This window comes from Bos indicus x Bos taurus, chromosome 2 (genome assembly GCF_003369695.1).
Source record: "Bos indicus x Bos taurus breed Angus x Brahman F1 hybrid chromosome 2, Bos_hybrid_MaternalHap_v2.0, whole genome shotgun sequence".
Taxonomy (NCBI): Eukaryota; Metazoa; Chordata; class Mammalia; order Artiodactyla; family Bovidae; genus Bos; species Bos indicus x Bos taurus.
The window spans coordinates 26,164,594-26,181,049 of record NC_040077.1 but is presented as its reverse complement, the minus strand read 5'-3'; the positions used below and the strand labels follow the sequence as shown (position 1 = coordinate 26,181,049).

Here is a 16,456-nt window from a genome sequence, read left to right as displayed (position 1 = left end):
CATCAGGGTCTTTTCAAATGAGTCAGCTCTTCGCATCAGGTGGCCAAAGGATTGGAGTTTCAGCTACAGCATCAGTACTTCCAGTGAATATTCAGGACTGATTTCCTTTAGGATGGACTGGTTGGATCTCCTTGCAGTCCAAGGGACTCTCAAGAGTCTTCTCCAACACCATAGTTCAAAAGCATCAATTCTTTGATGCTCAGTGTTCTTTATAGTCCAACTCTCATATCCATACATGACTACTGGAAAACCATAGCCTTAACTAGACAGACCTTTGTTCACAAAGTAATTAATGTCTCTGCTTTTTAATATGCTGTCAAGGTTGGTCATAACTTTCCTTCCAAGGAGTAAGTGTCTTTTAATTTCATGGTTGCAGTCACCATCCACAGTGATTTTGGAGCCCAGAAAAATAAAGTCAGCCACTGTTTCCACTGTTTCCCCATCTATTTGCCATGAAATGATGGGACTGGATGCCATGATCTTCGTTTTCTGAATGTTGAGCTTTAAGCCAACTTTTTCACTCTCCTCTCTAACCTTCATCAAGAGGCTCTTTAGTTCTTCTTCAGTTTCTGCCATAAGGGTGGTGTCATCTACATATCTGAGGTTATTGATATTTCTCTCGGCAATCTTTATTCCAGCCTGTGCTTCCTCCAGCCCAGCGTTTCTCATGATGTACTCTGCATAGAAGTTAAATAAGTAGGGACACAATACACAGCCTTGACGTACTCCTTTTCCTATTTGGAACCAGTCTGTTGTTCCATGTCCAGTTCTAACTGTTGCTTCCTGACCTGCATACAAATTTCTCAAGAGGCAGGTCAGGTGGTCTGGTATTCCCATCTCTTTCAGAATTTTCCAGTTTATTGTGATCCACACAGTCAAAGGCTTTGGCATAGTGAATAAAGCAGAAATAGATGCTTTTTTTTTCTTGACAAGTATTTAAACAGTGATAACTGCAGTGATAGAATGAAAATCTTGAATGATCTAGAAATGCAGGCAGTTAAGTTTACCTTAAGTAAATTTTATCAGTGGTACAATTTTAAACAGAAGCAGTTTATAAAAGTCATTAGGATAACTCTTCCCTTTAATATGTATTTCCATCTTAATTCAGACTTAAATTGAAGAAAGTAGGGAAATCCACTAGACCATTCAGATATGACCTAAATCAATCACTAATACAGTGGAAGTGAGAAATATATTTAAGGAACTAGATCTGATAGATAGAGTACCTGGTGAACTATGGATGGAGGTTCATGACATTGTACAGGAGTCAGGGAGCAAGACCATTCTCAAGAAAAAGAAATGCAAAAGAGCAAAATGGCTGTCGGAGGAGGCCTTACAAATAGCTGTGAAAAGAAGAGAGGCGAAAAGGAAAGATATACCCATTTGAATGCAGAGTTCCAAAGAATAGCAAGGAGAGATAAGAAAGCCTTCCTCGGTGATCAATGCAGAGAAATAGAGGAAACAACAGAATGGGGAACACTGAGATCTCTTCTAGAAAATTAGAGATACCAAAGGAACATTTCATGCAAAATGGGCTCAGTAAAGGACAGAAAAAGTATGGACCCAACAGAAGCAGAAGAGATTAAAGAGAGGTGGCAAAAATACACAGAAGAACTGTACAAAAAAGAACTTCATGACCCAGATAATCACAATGGTGTGATCACTCATCTAGAGCCAGACATCCTGGAAAGTGAAGTCAAGTAGGCCTTAGAAAGCATCACTACGAATAAAGCTAGTGTAGGTGAAGGAATTCTAATTGAGCTATTTTAAATCCTAAAAGATGATGCTGTGAAAGTACTGCACTCAATATGCCAGCAAATTTGGAAAACTCAGCAGTGGCCACAGGATGAGAAAAGATCAGTTTTCATTCTAATCCCTAAGAAAGGCAATGCCAAAGAATGTTCAAACTACTGCACAATTGCACTCATCTCACACGCTAGTAAAGTAATGCTCAATATTCTCCAAGCCAGGCTTCAGCAATACGTGAACCATGAACTTCCAGATGTTACAGCTGGCTTTAGAAAAGGCAGAGGAACCAGAGATCAAATTGTCAGCAAATGCTGGATCATCGAAAAAGCAAGAGAGTTCCAGAAAAACATCTACTTCTGCTTTATTAACTATGCCAAAGCCTTTGACTATGTGGATCAGAATAAACTGTGGAATTCTGAAAGAGATGGGAATACCAGACTACCTGACGTGCCTCTTGAGAAATCTGTATGCAGGTCAGGAAGCAACAGTTAGAACTGGACATGGAACAACAGACTGGTTCCAAATAGGAAAAGGAGTATGTCAAGGCTGTATATTGTGACCCTGCTTATTTAACTTATATGCAGAGTACATCATGAGAAACGCTGGGCTGGAGGAAGCACAAGCTAGAATCAAGATTGCCGAGAGAAATATCAATAACCTCAGATATGCAGACGACACCATTCTTATGGCAGAAAGTGGAGAACTAAAGAGCCTCTTGATGAAAGTGAAAGAGGAGAATGAAAAGTTGGCTTAAAGCTCAACATTTAGAAAACAAAGATGATGGCATCCAGTCCCATCACTTCATGGCAAATAGATGGAGAAACAGTGGAAAACAGTGAGAGACTTTATTTTTGGGGGCTCCAAAATGACTGCAGATGGTGACTGCAGCCATGAAATTAAAAGATGCTTGCTCCTTGGAAGAAAATTTATGACCAACTTAGACAGCATATTAAAAAGCAGAGACATTACTTTGCCAACAAAGGTCCGTCTAGTCAAGGCTGTGGTTTTTCCAGTGGTCATGTATGGATGTGAGAGTTGGACTGTGAAGAAAGCTGAGTGCCGAAGAATTGATGCTTTTGAACTGTGGTGTTGGAGAAGACTCTTGAGAGTCCCTCGGACTGCAAGGAGAGCCAACCAGTTAATCCTAAAGGAAATCAGTCTTGAATATTCATTGGAAGGACTGATGCTGAAGCTGAAACTCCAGTGCTTTGGCCACCTGATGCAAAGAGCTGACTCATTTGAAAAGAACCTCATGCTTGGAAAGATTGAAATGGGAGGAGAAGGGGACGACAGAGGATGAGATGGTTGGATGGCATCACCAACCTAATGGACATGAGTTTGAGTAAACTCTGTCAGTTGGTCATGGACTGGGAGGCCTGGTGTGCTGCAGTCCATGGGGTTGCAAAGAGTTGGACAGGACTGAGCGACTGAACTGAAGTTAACTGTCTTAATGACTAGTATGAGTTATACTAAGAAATAATCTTCCAGTTTAGAATTCTTAGGTGTTTAGAAATAACTCACAGAGACACAGAATTTCCAAGCTGGTGCTGAGCTCTTTGTGTTCAGTTTCCTTAACTGGATACTTCTCAAGTCATAAAAATTGTTTATGGTGTCTTGTGTATATGTATGGTATTCTTAGCCATACATGTGAAGCTCTAATTTTACAGTAAAGTGGAGTTATATTTTTAATTTGTAGATTTTTTTGGTATTATAATCTTACTTTTAATATTGTTAAAGATAGAATAGATTGCTAAATCTTATCTTTTGTTCCAGCTGAGAGTTCTTATAATTAAATCTTTGGTTTTTTCCAAGGACAAACTAGTCTTTCAGTGGTGTTTCCTGTTTTAGTAATGATATGTTTCTCTTGTGATTAAACACATTTCAATACCTTAGACTTGTCTCAGTTGTAAAGAATTTGATTAGGTGTTGCAGAAAATAGAGTTCATTTTCCCAGATGAGTTGTCACAGCAACCAGCATTGTGAAGGAAATAGTGGGAACAAGTAAGTCAACCACTGCTTTAGTAGTCAGAGTTGAGAGGTCACTTCTTTGGGGAAGTGAAATTAGGGCTGATGAATTGGCCTCCTTCTTGCTTAGTAAGCCAGTGTGTCATTACAGCAGAAAAGGGCGTAAGTCCATCATGAATATTATGCTTATATTGTATGATTTTTAAAAACAAAGATTATTGACATATCATGAAATATTCAGTGTACTTAAAAAATCCTGTTAAATGTCAAACACTGTGCTAGCGTGGGAAGTACAAAGAGGAAAAAAAGTAGTTATCTTTTTAGGGAGATTTTACTGTCTAATAGGAGAGGAAAATGTGAAAAAATAATTACAAGGCTGTATTAGAAGTGCTAAAATAGAGGTAACTCAAGTGTAGAGAATGCTTAAAGCAAGGGATGATCACATCTGTCTCAGGTATGTATTAGAGAAGACTTTGCAGAGGAGCCCTTGAACCTGGAAAGATGAATCAGGTTTGCTTGGAGAACCGAAGATGCCATTCTAGGCTGAGAGGACACCTTGTGAAGACACGTGGGGGAATACTTGCTAAAGGAAGGGAGGAAGGAAGTTTAATAAACCTGAAAAAGAAGATAGGGGTTCTCTCTCTTGCAGTGACTTTTAAGGGCTTTCTATGACTCTTCTTTCAGTGGTTCACCAACCAATTACGAGACAATATGAATAGATTTATTGTTTACAGGAATTGGAAGTGGTTGAAACAAAAGACTTGAAGCTAAATGAAGACTTTGTTGAGTTATCTACTTGAGAAATGATACAGGGGGTAGAGTGGAGTAAAAGAGGATGGGTCATAGGAGGCAGAAACAATAGGATTAATTGGTTTATCAATTAAACCAATAGGCCAAGTTTTCCTTGGATGTTTGCATGGGCAGTAATGTCATTCACTCAAATGGAATTGTAAGAGGAAATGAATATCAGAGCTAGGCTGGGCTATATAATCAGTTTAGTTTTGCATGTATAGATTTTTGTGGTGCCTGTCAAACACTGGAAGTGCTAGAGAAATCTGTGAATTGTAAACTTGCAGGTAGAAGTGGAAGTTGAGCTTAAATGAAGTAGTGTATGGAGAATGAGAGGGAAAGAAGGCTAAGAAGAGATCCTTTTCCTTTCTTATGGAGAATGCCCCCTTTTAGGGCTCAGCAGAGGGAGAACACTTACAGGTGACTGAGAAGAAGCTGGGCGAGAACCAAGGAAGCATAGTACCAAAAGCTCAGGGGAGGAGAGAGATGAAGGTTACAAATATATGTTAATATTTGTGTAGAGTGGTGGTTTATGTGGAGACCTAATGTTTCTTATGTAGTTGTAATCTCTAATTTTGGCTGTATTATCTCGTTTATAAATATTAAATTTATTATTTGGAATTCATCCATAGAAACCATATGTGTATGTACGTGTATTTAAGCACACTATCTGCACACTACAGATATGTGTTCCTACTATAACTACTCATCACGTAAAACAGCCCAGAGAGTTGGAATTATCCTCAGTTTACAGATAATAAAACTAGGATAATTTGCCCAAGGACACATGGCCAGTACAGAGCTTGAATTCAAATCTAGGACTTCCTTAGTCCTACTGGACAGTGTTGCCTGTTTATTGAAATCACAGTTCACTTCAGTTCAGTTCAGTCGCTCAGTCATGTCTGACTCTTTGCGACCCCATGAATCACAGCACACCAGGCCTCCCTGTCCATCACCAACTCCCGGAGTTCACCCAAACTCATGTGCATCGAGTCGGTGATGCCATCCAGCCATCTTATCCTCTTTTGTCCCCTTCTCCTCCTGTCCTCAGTCCCTCCCAGCATCAGGGTCTTTTCCAATGAGTCAACTCTTTGCATGAGGTGGCCAAAGTATTGGAGTTTTGGCCTCAGCATCAGTCCTTCCAATGAACATGCAGGACTGGTCTCCTTTAGGATGGACTGGTTGGATCTCCTTGCAGTCCAAGGGACTCGCAAGAGTCTTCTCCAGCACCACAGTTCAAAAGCATCAATTCTTTGGCACTCAGCTTTCTTCACAGTCCAACTCTCACATCCATACATGACCACTGGGAAAACCATAGCCTTGAGTAGGCTGGAAGAAGCACAAGCTGGAATCAAGATTGTCGGGAGAAATGTCAGTAACCTCAGATATGCAGATAACACCACCCTTATGGCAGAAAGTGAAGAGGAACTAAAAAGCCTCTTGATGAAAGAGGAAAGTGAAAAAGTTGACTTAAAGCTCAACATTCAGAAAACGGAGATCATGGCATCTGGTCCATCACATCATGGGAAATAGATGGGGAAACAGTGGAAATAGTGTCAGACTTTATTTTTCTGGGCTCCAAAATGACTGCAGATGGTGATTTCAGCCATGAAATTAAAAGACGCTTACTCCTTGGAAGGAAAGTTATGACCAACCTAGATAACATATTAAAAAGCAGAGATATTACTTTGCCAACAAAGGTCCGTCTAGTCAAGGCTATGGTTTTTCCAGTGGTCAGCACACCTATAAATGAGTGATTTTCTCATTTCTCCACCCTTTTATAAATGTAGGTATAACTTTAGAACTTTAAAATGTGTCATTCCAGAAAAAATTGTCTATTCCTTTTGCTGTTGTTATTCAAAATTTTAATAATATTCTTTCTTGGTATAATTGCTTTTCAACTTTTAAAATCTCATGCACATGTGTGTGCGTGCTCAGTCACTTCAGTCGTGTCTGACTCTGTGACCCCAGAGGTAACCCGCCAGGCTCCTCTGTCTATGGGATTTTCCAGGCAAGATTACTGGAGTGGTTGTCATGCCCTTCTCCAGGGATCTTCCTGACCCAGGGATCAGATGCTTGTCTCCTGCATCTCCTGCATCGCAGGTGGATTCTTTACCACTTGGCTACCAGGGAAGCCTGTCATGAGCATATTTGGTGTTTATTACATTTTTCCATTATTTTTTGGTTTTTAACTTTTTGATATGATCAAAAGTTCTCCTCATCCTACATCTACTAATGTCAATATTTGCTCCCTTGGCAGTGAAGAGCATGGTCTCCTAACCAGTGGACCACCAGGGAATTCTCAAAGATATTTTTATTGCTAAATAAATTTTAGAGTTTACTCTTATTGATATATCTCAGACTGAATTTTGCAAACACAGTGAATTAAATAAACATAGTGAAAAGTATTGATTGGTATTGGCTTGTTCTGCTTCCTATTGAAGTTATCTGCAATTTCCAGGATTGTTTCTGAAAGATAGATGCACCTCCTTAGATATGTTATCATCCTTTAGTTCTCATTAAAGCTAATACCAAAGACTCTTGTCATATATTAATACCTTTAGAAGATGCAACAGGGTTATAATCTCAGTTCTTCATAGGAATGGAAAAGGGATTTGTGTTACAAAAGGAATTTTATACTTTTCTTTTAATCATTAAAACCTCAAGGAGAACTGAAGTGGTAGAAAAAACTAAGAAGTAGGAAATTTTGAAGTTGGATTCCCTGGTGGCTCATATGGTAAAGAATCTGCCGGCGTTGTGGGAAACCCAGGTTTGATCCCTGGGTTGGGAAGATCCCCTGAAGAAGAGAATGGCAACCCACTCCAGTATTCTTGCCTGGGGAATCCCATGGACAGAAGAGCCTATCAGGCTACAAATCCCCTGGATAGAGGAGGGCTACTCCATGGGGTGGCAAAGACGTGTGGCAAAGTCACACGACTGAGTGACTGTCAGTGTCATCAGGAATCTTGAATTCTGTTCTTAGCTTTGCTAATAAATATTTAGGGTGACCTGGCAAGGTACTTCCTTTCTCTGGGCCTACTTCCTCATCTGTAGAATAAGGGACTATGAGAAAATGAAAAGTTTTCTTCTAACGTTTGTGTTTCTTGAATTATGATAAAGTCTAGGAAATTAGACATTTGCAACATTACTTTTATGCTGGCCATGGTTTCAGTGTAAAGCAGGTTAGTAAAATTGCCATGTCTATGCTTTTGATTAAATCAAAGCTTCAAGTTAATTGACTTTTGTCTTGAAAAGAGATAGTAAAAAGAGACCTTTTATTCACTTAAAAACTTAGATAAGAATGCAAAATTCCCCACTTGGCAGCTTGAGTTAATATTTCTGCTAGAGGATTGTTTTTTTAAACACTTCTTGGTTTTAGACACTTTTTAAAAAAATGATGAATTATATATATACTTCATAAAAATCTTATGTAAAATCGAGTTGAAATAAAATAAGAATAACCAGTATATCGTTATCATATTATTTCACTGCTAAAAATGTCTCTAGTTCTTATTGTTATCAATGGAACCAGGTTACTAGAAAAACTGAAAATTTGGGAAACTTGTCTCAAAACAGTGGATAACTATATTATCTACCTTACAGTTTTTATGAAAATAAATTGGGATAAATCTATGTAGGTGATTTAAATAGTGCTTGGCACTAATAAATACTCAGCTAATCTTAACCATTAATAGGATGAAGAAATTTTAAGAGAAGATTTAGACTACACATTGACTTATAGGCAGAAGATGAATAAGAATAAGGTGTTTAAATTCTTGTTTGTTATACAGAGATTAGATTGAAACAGTTGTAGGTACAGTGTTCAGCTCCTCCCCAGCCTCCCATTTCTTCTGCAGTGCCCCACAGAGTGGAACGTTTATTTTGTTCGTCTTATAGCTTCATGTCTTACAGATGATTTCTTCAAACTACTACCCCCACTAATATTACTAATACTTACATGGATGGATCTCAAGTTATTCTAAAGTATAGCTAATTTCTAAGTCACTTGCTCAGAGATACAAAATGTTGTTTAGTTTTGAGTATTTTAATTTAGAGAGTCAGTGACAACAGTATGTTTATGCCATTTGGCTTTTTTCTTTCTCTCTTTAGGAATTAATTCTAATCACATGTCAAAAAGTATTATCTGACTTTCTAGAAAGGGACTGTTGATTTATTTTAATTCAAATATTTTGAGTATTTAAGAGAGTAATTTAGTTCCAGTCCTTGTCATTTATACCAGAAAAAGGACATGTGATATGAAAGCAAAATTTAAAAATTTTTTCCCAAATAATTAAAAAATTGTAAACAATTCTTTTTCTAAATGTTGTAGCAGAATTTTGTCAAAAGTTGAGACTGATAGATTATTGTCATGGTATCTGTCATAGATTATTGTCAGAAGAAATGAAAATAGCAGAATAATTTTTCTAAATATTATTCTCATTTCCATTATTTTTTTCTTCATGTTGAGTCTAAAGATGAAATCACAATTAAATCTAAAAAATATTTAGGAGAAAAAAATTAGGTAAAGGAAGAACTTCACCTAACAGTGGTTTATATGGATGTTATTCTCCATATTACTCAGAGTAGGGTATTGAAGATAGTGAATTTTGGTTAGGAGATCACAGCAGAGAAAACTACAGGTTACCAAGATCAAGGCATAAAGCCAAGGAAAGGTAGATCTCTGACAGAAGATGAGGAAAACAAACCACTTTTGTATTAAGACTGAACATAAAAGAACAGTCCAAGTTCTGAATTTATTTGGATATGTATCTCAGTGAAAGTGAAAGTTGTGTCTGACTCTTTGTGACTATACAGCCCATGGAATTCTCCAGGCCAGAATACTGGAATGGGTAGCCTTTCCTTTCTCCAGGGTCTTCCCAACCCAGGGATCGAACCCAATTCCCCTGCATTGCAGGATTCTTTGCCAGCTGAGCCACAAGGGAAGCCCAAGAATACTGGAGTGGGTAGCGTATCCCCTCTCCAGGGGATCTTCCTGACCCAGAAATTGAACCAGGGTCTCCTGCATTGCAGGTGGATTTTTTACCAACTGAGCAATCAGGGAAGCCCTCAGAGTTTACCTTAAAAGAAAGCATGAAGTTGTTGGTACTTACACTTGGTGAATTATAAGGAAAGGAAACATTTTTTTAAAAATTACTAGAAAATTTGCCTGAATATTGTTCTGGACAAATTGTGTGAACTTTCTAATTACTTTTCCTTCAATTTATTTAGATCAGCTGTTCCATGTATTAGCCTTGCACATGCGACTTTATAGCATTGATTCTGAGTATAATCCTTGGAGAAAGCTCACACAGTTACTAGAAGAGATGAGTTCGCAGTAAGTATTATTGAAAGATTAAATTCAGTTAAAACTTTTTTGAAAATGATTAAGTATAAAAATAAGATTGAAGTTCATTTTAATATGTGAATTTTCCTTATGAGACAAAAATACATGATAAAAATTGAAAACAGTTTATTATATTTTTATACCATTTATGTACTAATTATTATTATTACTATTTATACTATTATACTTTATGTTAAATTTTCATAAAAATTCCTACTAAGTGAGAAAATCTTTTAAAGAATTTCATTGGTTTTTATATAGACAAAACATTCAGAGGCACATGATGGCCGGTTGTTCTTTTCATGTCATAATTGATCAAAGGGTTCAAGTAACCTTAGACTTATTCCTTCATTGTAAAGTTCCCCACAGCCTTTCGCCTTACGATGTTTGAAACCTATGATCAGTCTTGCCTTCATTAGGTACTACAGAATAGTGGTTTAAAAAAAGACACAAAAACCTGCTTTATGATTTATTAGCTAGAAACACACTAGTTTTAGAATCTGCTTTTTAAAAATAACACATGACAACCAAATTCCCACATCATTAAAATTTTTGAAATGATACACCTAATTTATTTACTCCTTATTTACAGAAATACAGAATCTGTACTTTATGCTACCACTTGTGTAATCAGTGGTAAACCATTTCTGAGGGAATTTGAATAATAGGTGAGGAAGTGGTGACCCCTAAATTTTTTTCTTCTTAAGAACTTTGAGCTTGTAAAGAAGAGATGCCAGGGAGACTTAAGAGGCAATAATAGGATTCATAGCATTAATGGAAGTTTATCTTTGGAGAGAAAGACAAGTATTAAAGAGATACTTGTAGAGAATGGAGATATTCAAAGAGCTGTCTTCCTTTGGCAGTCCCATAAGCATCATAGAAGCAGGGATTGTTTACTCACATGTATCCAATGCCTAGCCAACAGTTAAGTAATCGCCATTTTGCTGAATGACGAAGCCTTATAAAAGATTTCAGCAGTTTTTATTTATCCCAAATCTAGTCTGACATGTAGCTTCAGAATTTAGCTGATTCTGAATGCTTAAGATTTACTTTTGTTCTCTGACATGAAAAATTAAACCTGTGATCAAAAAATTTAAGTTTCTAAAGGAGTTTTAATTCTTTTAGAATGAAAAGAGCTACTCTATAATATATTCTGTGTATTTTATTGTATTATACATACCTTCAGTTCAGTTCAGTCGCTCAGTAGTGTCCGACTCTTTGCAACCCCATGAATTGCAGCATGCCAGGCCACCCTGTCCATCACCAACTCCCGGAGTTCACCCAGACTCACGTCCATCAAGTCAGTGATGCCATCCAGCCATCTCATCCTCTGTCATCCCCTTCTCCTCCTGCCTCCAATCCCTCCCAGCATCAGAGTCTTTTCCAATGAGTCAGTTCTTCACATGAGGTGGCCAAAGTATTGGAGTTTCAGCTTTAGCATCAGTCCTTCCAAAGAACACCCTGGACTGATCTTCTTTAGAATGGACTGGTTGGACCTCCTTGCAGTCCAAGGGACTCTCAAGAGTCTTCTCCAACACTTAGGTTTACTGTTTTGTCTTTTATAGTATATTTTAAGTTCTGCTTTGGTTATTATATCTTTTTTTTTAAACTTTGAAAATGTTAAAGCTTTTCTTTGAATTTTATATTAGTCCTAAAGTTGAAACTGGAGAGAGAAGGCAATGGCACCCCACTCCAGTACTCTTGCCTGGAAAATCCCATGGACGGAGGAACTTGGAAGGCTGCAGTCCATGGGGTCGCTGAGGGTCAGACACGACTGAGTGACTTCACTTTCACTTTTCACTTTCATGCATTGGAGAAGAAAATGGCAACCCACTCCAGTGTTCTTGCCTGGAGAATCCCAGGGACTGGGGAGCCTGGTGGGCTGCCGTCTATGGGGTCGCACAGAGTCGGACACGACTGAAGCGACTTAGCAGCAGCAGCAGCAAAGTTGAAACAACTTTTAACAAGAGATATTAACCATGCCTTTTCAATTTAACTTGTTTGTGAATTGATTTTTTTATAACACGAATATTTATTCTTTAATATGAAGTTTGTGATAGCGAGTATCCTAAGTGCCACCCCATTTGTAGTGAAGCTAATTCTCTTAAATTCCATTTAATATTTTGTTTGATTTCTGTAATTTGAGAGATCAGGAAGATTCACAATCAAGTTAATATGTCCCAATTGTTTAAGTTAGTAAGACCTAGTAAATTTTCTAGGTAATTTTTTCCTATTAGGCAGAATCAAAGAAATATGTGCCTAGAATATTATATTTTTAGGCAAAAATGTGGTCCTAACTTTTCTTTTTGAGATTTTTTAGTTGCTTACGAAAGTTTGATTTGTGTTTCACATATATGTGAAATATAAAGTGAGTTAGAAAGAAAATACAATACTGTCTAAAGTGATTATGCATTTTTCTTTTAGACTGGGAAATGAGGAACAACAGCCTGAGGTTCCAATTCTCTATCATGATGTTACATCCCTTTTGCTCATCCAGATCTTAATGATGCCTCAACCCTTACACAAAGGTATGTCTTTACAATTTAATCTTAGATTATATTGTATATATAATGAATATTCTAAAAATTACAGGCATAAATATAACATTCAGTCTGATGGAAATATTCTGAGATAAATAACATTGTAATCATGTATTTCTAAAGATGAGTGAAATAAAGAATTTTTCTTCCTTGTGGGTCTGTTTTTAGCTCTTTAGTCAATATTTAGGTAAAGATATGGGGGTTTGTGAAAAATAGAGCAAACTGTCAGCTTTAATGCCTTTACCTATCTACATGCATAGATATTTTCATATAGGAGTATCATAGAGTTATTAAAAATGTGATGACCCATTATTTTTAATTAGTGTTAATATCATACTATTAATTTTTACGTACTAATTTTTACTAGTATGATATTGATAGCATTCATAATTATTGCTCCCTAGTTGTATGAGTTTTAAGAGTTTTTAATATTTTTTGGATATTAAACCTGTCTGGATATATTATCTTCTTTCATTCAGTAGGCTACCTTTTTTGTTTTATTGGTAATTTCTTTGCTGTGCAAAAGCTTTTTAGTTTGATGGAGTCCCATTTATTTTTGCTTTTGTTTCCCTTGCCCGAGGAGACATATCCAAAAAAATATTGCTAAGAGTAATATCAAAGAATGTACTTGCCTTTGTTTTCTTCTAGAAGTTTTATGGTTTCAGGTCTTACATTTAAATCTTTAATCCATTTTCAAGTTTATTTTTGTATATGGTCAGAGAAGGTGGTCCACTTTAATACTTTGGCATGTAGCTTATTTTCAGTTTTCCCAGCACTGTTTGTTAAAAGAAGCTGTCTTTTCCCCAATCTTATATTCTTGCCTCCTTTGTCATAAGTTAATTAACCATATACATGTGGGTTTATTTCTGGGCAGGGAAGTCAGTTTGTTTACCAGTTTTCAGAAAAATAAGTAGGTTTTTTTTTTCTTTCTTAGCATCCTCCAAAGGTGATTGCTTTTCTGTTTTTTATAATTATTATGAACTAATGAATTTTAGCAAATGAGATGTCTTTTAGTTCTTGTGTAGACTAATAACTGTTTAAACACTTGTGTTTGGTTTTAGTTGGCTTGTGTCCTGATAATATGACCCAAGCAATCTTTGGTAGCTTCTTCAAACTAAGGCATTTTAATCTGTGGTTTAGGTGTTCATTGGAAAAAACACATATTTAAATAAAACACTCACACCATTAGGTGATGTGCACAATTACTGAAAGTATGAAAAAACTCCTTGTAAGTTCAGAATGCTTTTATCCTAGACAAGTAGAGTTGAAATTTAATTTTTATTAAAATAGGCTAATATTTGATTAAATAGAATCTCTATACTTGGTTGAAAATTAATTCTATCTCATATTAGGAAAGTATTTTGAGCTCCAGAGTATTGGAGAATGTTTATTGAAGTGCTGAAATTAGTTGTGTTCCTAGACTTCCTGGAAACCATTCTAGTAAAGATTATTAAGGTAGCCTTTTGTTTTGATCATAGACTTCCATAGTGACTCAGAATATTACATTCACATGATCTTTCTACTTCTGTTATTCCTTGAACATACCATACTGAAGAGGCAACTTTATCATTGCTACACATACCTTAAAAACATACTTGACATTGTCTTTAAGCAGTTAATCTATAGTTTGCACACAGAAATAAAGATTTCTTTCAGGTAATTTCACTGTTTTTGAAATGTCCCTTTTCCTCATTTCAAAAGTCTCAAAATAGCTTTGGTGGCCTAAAATGTTTAAGAAGTGTTTTTTGAATGGATTCAAGACGAAGACTGTTGGAGCTTTTATTCGTTTCTCCACATCCTTCCTTACATTATTAAAAGAGCTTAATTTGGAACTCCCTGCTGCCTAGTGGGCTTTCCTGGTAGCTCAGATGGTAAAGAATCCGCCTGCGATGTGGGAGACCTGGGTTGATCCCTGGGTTGAGAAGATCCCCTGGAGGAGGAAATGGCAACCCTCTCCAGTATTCTTGCCTGGAGAATCCCCATGGGCAGAGGAGCCTGGTGGGTTACAGTCCATGGGGTTGCAAAGAGTCAGACACGACTGAGTGACTAAGCACAGCACAGTGGCCTTCAAGGAATTCATGAATCTCTGAATGATGTAAAAAATTTCTATGTATATGTACATTTTTTATGAGAAGTTCCATAGCTCCTACCATATTTTCAAATGAATCTTGACCTCTAAAACTGAGCTATTTATAAATTCTCCTGAGAACACTTGGTCATAAAGCAAATAAATAGTTCTGTAATAAGGAATGGCAGTAAGAAAATTACTTTTGAGTAGTTGTAGAATCAGATACAGATTTTAATGGGGTGAGAAATGAGAGGGAGATGAGAGAACAGACATAGTGAGCAGAGAGTGATCAAGAGTGAATGTAGGGAGAAAATAGAGGCTGTATGTGGATATAATTCAGAGTTTTTTTTCTTTTTTCTTTTGAGCAGGTTTTGAGCATGTTTAAATGTTTGCCATTTCTCCCTTATTCACTTGATAACACCTGGTGCTCCTTTACTGGGAAGCCATTTTCTTGGCTGTCTCTTTTCCCCTTTCTCAAGTAGCTTGTTCATAGTTCTATTTCAATACTTGTCTCTTTGTCATAATAGTAGATTTTCTTTAATATTACTCTCTTGAGACTATCGATTCCTCCAGGACTTGCACCGTTTTGTGTGTCCCTTGTGCCTGCCTGGTACGTAAGGTACTCAGTAATATGCAGTGAAGGTGCTAAACCTCCAGTTATCTTATTTTCTGGTAAATTGCTTATTTTCTCTTGAAATTCAAGAAAGCGGTTACTTTACTTGAAATCTTTGTATCTTAAATTGTGATCACTTCTGTATAATGTTCTTTAGTAATGTTGGCAGTTTATTAAACCTAAACCTCAATTGCCCTGAAGTATACCCAAGGGAACAGCATTAACTACCTTATTCATTGTTAGATGGATGTGGGATCTTTTCCCAGTTCTGTGTTGATTAAGGCAAAGAAAGTCTTATTAAGCTGTTTGTGTTCATTACTCGTCAGAGGCAAAATAGGCTGAAGCTTATCACACGGAAAACCACATCACAAATTGTTTTTTGTTGTAGACTAGACATTTGAAGAGGATCAGAGCACAATAGTAACTCAGATCATAAAATGGAAGACTAAGAAGATTTGATATTTTCATGGATATGTGCAAAATGCTTTATGGAAGAGTATAATTTTTTTACCAAAAATATTCATGATAATTTTAGGAAAAGACTAAGTGTCTGATACTGTCTTCATTACATCATGTTTATTCTATGGTTTTTCACATTTGGGTTTTATTATTTTATATATACTCTATCTTGTCCTTAAAGAAACTTGGAGCATTTGGTATCACCTTAACTCTAAAACAGTTTATGGAAAGAAACTTTTGCAAACACTGCAGTCCTCTTTGTCTTCTTGTTTATCATCTACCCTAAGCCTGGTACTTGTAGTCAAGCCAGTAAATAAATGGGTGTTAGGTGAATAACTGTACCTTTCCAGGAGAGTATAGTTTCCCTGGATTACTTTTGCAAAACACAGCACAAATACCGTTGGATAGAGTGCATACTCACTAAGTACTTAGTTGTCAGATTTTTAAAAATTTCTTGTGTATTTTTGCCTTACCCACTGAAGAAAATCTGATGTACTCATATTTTGTTGTATCATTCCAGAGTCAAGCTGTCATTTCAGCCTAATGTCCATATTCTTTGAACTATATTACTGTTTCAGGATCTTTATCTTGATGAAAACAATCAGAAATATGAATAAAGATTTACATGTGATGTCTATTTAAAAAGTTGCTTCATTGCCTTCCCTGACGGCACAATGGTTAGGGGACTCGTGCTTCCATGCAGGAGGCATGGGTTTGATTCCTGGCCGGGGCACTAGGACCCCACATGCCACACGGTGTAGCCAAAAGAAAAAAATAAAATTGTATGTTTCAGTTGTTTTTTTTTTTTTTTTTTAACAATGATGAATTGCATTCTGATAACAAAATGATGGCTTCATCTTCTGAAATAGTGTGATGAAATAGATGTGGCAGCTACTTAGTAGTTCAGTTCTCACACCAATTTAAATAAA

At 36.6% G+C, this 16,456-nt stretch overlaps 1 protein-coding gene across 7 annotated transcripts in view; it reads left to right on the top strand.

Annotated features, from left to right (window-relative positions):
• UBR3 (ubiquitin protein ligase E3 component n-recognin 3) overlaps window positions 1-16,456 on the top strand; it is a 204,332-nt gene that overhangs the window by 167,765 nt on the left and 20,111 nt on the right. For 6 of the 7 annotated variants that reach the window (XM_027558103.1, XM_027558090.1, XM_027558093.1 and 3 more), the window contains 2 exons: window positions 9,733-9,838; window positions 12,272-12,375. In XM_027558103.1, the coding sequence (XP_027413904.1) occupies window positions 9,733-9,838; window positions 12,272-12,375 (210 nt within the window). Of the gene's footprint in view, window positions 1-9,732; window positions 9,839-12,271; window positions 12,376-16,456 lie in introns of those variants that run through there. The other variant, XM_027558097.1, reaches the window with a different exon arrangement.